At 39.1% G+C, this 4055-nt stretch overlaps 2 protein-coding genes across 2 annotated transcripts in view; both read left to right on the forward strand.

Annotated features, from left to right (window-relative positions):
* The window catches only part of LOC143428512 (homeodomain-only protein), a 123659-nt gene that overhangs the window by 72631 nt on the left and 46973 nt on the right, over window positions 1-4055 (forward strand). The window lies entirely within an intron of this gene.
* LOC143428465 (isoaspartyl peptidase/L-asparaginase) lies at window positions 439-1936 on the forward strand. The gene is made up of 4 exons (XM_076903350.1): window positions 439-834; window positions 908-1204; window positions 1277-1746; window positions 1818-1936. Exons 1-4 carry the CDS (start codon window positions 531-533, stop codon window positions 1827-1829), a joined length of 1083 nt encoding a protein of 360 aa, XP_076759465.1. The 5' UTR covers window positions 439-530; the 3' UTR covers window positions 1830-1936.

The raw sequence follows: 4055 nt of genomic DNA on the forward strand, positions 1-4055 counted from the left end.
CTTTTTGACTCAAAGTGTTGAACTTACGCATAAAGGAATGAGACGAATTATCGGGAGTATGGCAAAGTTCCTTGGTGTGTGGGATATAGTTTGCCCAGATTTTTCAACACTTGTCAGTAGATATTGTCAAGAACTAGGATTACCGAGTATGTACGTTTTTAAGTCCATTGACGATTATATAATGAGTGCATTGATTCATTCAACTTTACATATATATTGTGTATATGATTCTAGGAGGTATTCAATTGTATGCAAAGAGACTGATAGCTTTATCACCTCCTAAAATGGCATTTGACAAACGAAAATCGTACATTCCGAACTACGAGGGTCGTGCAATCGCATTTATTATAGTAGTACTAAAAGTTTTACTTGCTTTGGACGATATAACTGAATATCACATCAGTAGAATTGCAGAGAAGATCAATAGGTATGTATAATAACAAAAAAAATGAACATCTATATCGCGCATATGATTTTATATTCCGAACCTCAAAATCTGTAGAAGTGTAGTACTATCACAATTAACGAAAATGCAACACGAAAATGTTACATCTTGTGATAACGCGTTAAATAAAACGCAAGAGAAAATTGAGGTTGAAGAATGCAAATGTTACGAAAGTAACGTTCCGTGTATAATTGTGCATGGGGGTGCGGGAAATTTTAGCGATTCTATAGTTATAGAAAAAATGACAGCTTGTAAAAAAGCCGCGATTAACGGGTATAAACAATTAATGAAAGGCGAAACTTCAGTGGACGCTGTAGAAAGTGCGCTCTGGTGGTTAGAGTGTGACGAATTTTTTAACTGCAGCTACGGATCTGTATTAAACGAGCTAGGTATTTCGGAACGTTGGCAGAGTCTTAAGTAACGCAAATGAATTAAGTTACATTGTTATCTCGCTTGTCATAGGACAAGTGCAAATGGATGCAAGTATAATGGATGGTTTCACGTTTAAATGCGGCTCAGTAGCAGCGGTCTCGGATATAGAGCATCCGATTACGCTCGCGAAATATGTTCTGAACAATTTTCCAAACTCCATTTTCGTTGGCGATGGTGCTAAAAATTTGGCGAGACATGCCAATTTAAATTGGATATCGGAAGGAAACATGGTAGCACCAGCGGCACGTATTGCATTCCGTTCAGAACAGAAAGGAGAGCTCGAAGCAACCGTCGACGACCAAAGCTTATTGGATATCGATGCATCGAGTAAATTAATTGTTCTCAAGACCACCAGTGAAACGATAGATCTTTGCTTATTCGTAATGTCATTATTTATAGATAGCCTTGATACTGTCGGTTGTGTAGCATATGATGGGTATAGCGTAGCTGCTGGAACTACGACTGGTGGTTTAAATAAAAAATTAGTAGGGAGAGTAGGAGATTCTCCTATATTGGGTTGCGGTACCTACGCCACTAGAAATATAGGCTGTTCTTTAACAGGACACGGAGAATCTATAATGAGACTAGGCTTAGCCCGTGCGATCGTAGACGATGTCGAATGTAATCTTTCGAGCGAAGAAGCTTTACGCAAACATCTTTCTTATATGTTAAAAAAATTCGAGCAAGTCGGCGGTGGGATTATACTTCAATCGAACGGCCGTTGGGCAACATACTTTACATCTGAAAAAATGCCGTACGCTGTAATCGAGAACGATTTAATTACGTATGGTGCACGACCGTACGAAGAAAAGAGGGAAATGTACAATGGCGATGGAAATGATTGCGAGTGCAAATGTCCTTTCCTGCTTGTAACTTCATTCAGATATACTTACTCCTTGTTACTGCTTCAGCACCTAATTGCATCAATTCTCTATTTCAGAGTAGCTATTGAACGAGGATTACTCAATGAGAAACTGTTTAGTTTTCGAGAGTGGCAAAGATACATCGAATGTAGGAAAACAATTTTGATGAACGTACATTTTCCAACTAAAATAAAATACAATCCAGGCTCGTGCAGGGTCGACGATTTGTATTTAAAATTTGTAGAGTTTATTACTTCCAAGTCGAGGAGAGAAACAGATTTAAAGAGTTCTAAACACTGCTTACCAGAGGAACTTATCAGTGCGATGGCGAAACACATAAGTAGCTTAAATACCAATGAATTACCGACGCAAGCGATTAATATATTCCCAGCATCTTTAACACCACTCTATTCGTACTTACAACATTTACTAGACCATCCGCTGCATGATATTCCTGGTGTAGCGCGAAATGATTTCTCCCTCACAAAAGTTGGGTACCTGACGAGACCTGATTCGTAAGTAATCGGGAACTTGGTAACTATAGTCTTCCATATGTAAATGCATACAACTTATGTGTATTAATCTCATTTTTAGACTGGTAGAACTAGCAATGAAGTGTGATATAGAGTTAGAGATAATCGATCACAGTTTGCATTTCCTCGAGAAGATAGTCCCTCCGTTTGAACAGCCTAGAATGCCAAGCGTGGACGAACTGAAGCAGCTTATTGACGTGGAAGATGATTCAAAAGGTAAACAGGAAGTCGCGAGCGAAAGTCTAAATGATTACCTACATGCTAAAGTGCCATGTGCCATTACGCTAGATGTCGATAAGAGGCAGTATTACGACAGTATTGAAAGTACAACCGAAGGTGTAAAGAACATTAATTTAGGTAGTGATTTTACGTTTACTGAAACTTTGCCTAACGGTAAATTAGCAATCCCCTGCGATAGCGACAGCTCCGATAGCGAAGCTGAAGAAATGAATCCAAATCTTACCAACGTTATGGGTCCAGAAGCAATACTGCTGAAAAGGAAAGTCTGTGATAAGTACAACTTACATTTGTCGCAGCCGGAAAAAGAATCTATTCGGCAATCGAGTGCAATGGAAAAAATACGTTCAAAGAAATTGAAGGTTCGACCTGGCCGCAACAGCAAAGGCCAATTTATTAAGGGAAGTAATCTGCCCATAAAAATCGAACAAAATAACGACGATCCGTTCGCAACGGAAGAAAATGCAAATTTTTATAGCAGTACACAAACAAATGTAAACGAGAAGTGTATCGAAATCGAAAGTTTTCTAAATGAAGAAGTATTTCTACAGAATTATATGCCCGAAGACATAAACCTCAGCAACATCGATATCGACTTTGACGGCTTAGATCTAAAAGGTGATCTTTTTAACATAAGCGACTATTTTAATTTCAGCGACATTTCATTTTTTAATGAAAACAATGACATCGTGGACACCGCATCAAGTAAAGCGAAGGATGTAGACAAGCAGAAACACCGATTCTTCAGACCTTTTAAGGAATACTGGATGTATCATTGCATCTTTAGTCGTGTGAAACAGAAAAACTTCGCGATATTTGAGAAAGCGCTACCAAGAAGTTTCCGTTGGCTGTTAAACGAGTGCGCACTTATCGTGGAAATGTCTACGGAAGATTTGTACGAGGAAGTGTGTTTAATAGAAAGTTACCATTCGCACACCTTAAAATCTTTCACCGGCACAACCGACGCTCCCAACAACGTAGATTCGATATCTAAAAATCACTGGAACTTAATTTTAAATAAATGGTAAAAACACAGTCTGTGGCGTGCTAAACGTAAATATACCATTTTTTACTACGAACAATAATGTCGATACTTCGTTTCAAAGGTCAAAGCCCATTTCTCTTCGTAATAAATACGCGTAACGAAGTATCAGTGCTTTTTACATATACTTTTTAGCGTTCTTCGTGGTATCACGAACTTATTTATCGATTTCTAGGGATGCACGTGTCCAGAAAAATCAGTTCCCGAGAGTTCCTGTATCTCATCGGATTTCCGAAAGTAACCCCAAACCATCCAGCCCAGATTAAAATCCCGAAAGTAACATACAACGCATGCAGAAGTAAGAAAAAGTCCTTCACATCATATTTATAATATAGTCCTGCCGGTCTTTGGCTGATCAGAGCCGAGCCACATCTACCGATCCCCAAAAAATATCTCGATTTCTGTTTATCGACCGTGCCAGGTAGCGTGGAGCAGTGTTAATAACGGTAATCGACATTGTGGGGCGCCCTGGTCGAGCAACTGTTGCACTCGTCGAGAGGCTC

Source organism: Xylocopa sonorina, chromosome 10, assembly GCF_050948175.1.
Source record: "Xylocopa sonorina isolate GNS202 chromosome 10, iyXylSono1_principal, whole genome shotgun sequence".
NCBI classification, from domain to species: Eukaryota; Metazoa; Arthropoda; class Insecta; order Hymenoptera; family Apidae; genus Xylocopa; species Xylocopa sonorina.

Bases quoted from the DNA above. Each gene is read 5' to 3' on its own strand.
- LOC143428465 (XM_076903350.1), top strand. From the start codon at position 531: ATGCAACACGAAAATGTTACATCTTGTGATAACGCGTTAAATAAAACG. The intron at 835-907 runs GTATTTCGGAAC...CGCTTGTCATAG, and splicing joins ATCTGTATTAAACGAGCTAG to GACAAGTGCAAATGGATGCA. The intron at 1,205-1,276 runs GTAAATTAATTG...CATTATTTATAG, and splicing joins ATTGGATATCGATGCATCGA to ATAGCCTTGATACTGTCGGT.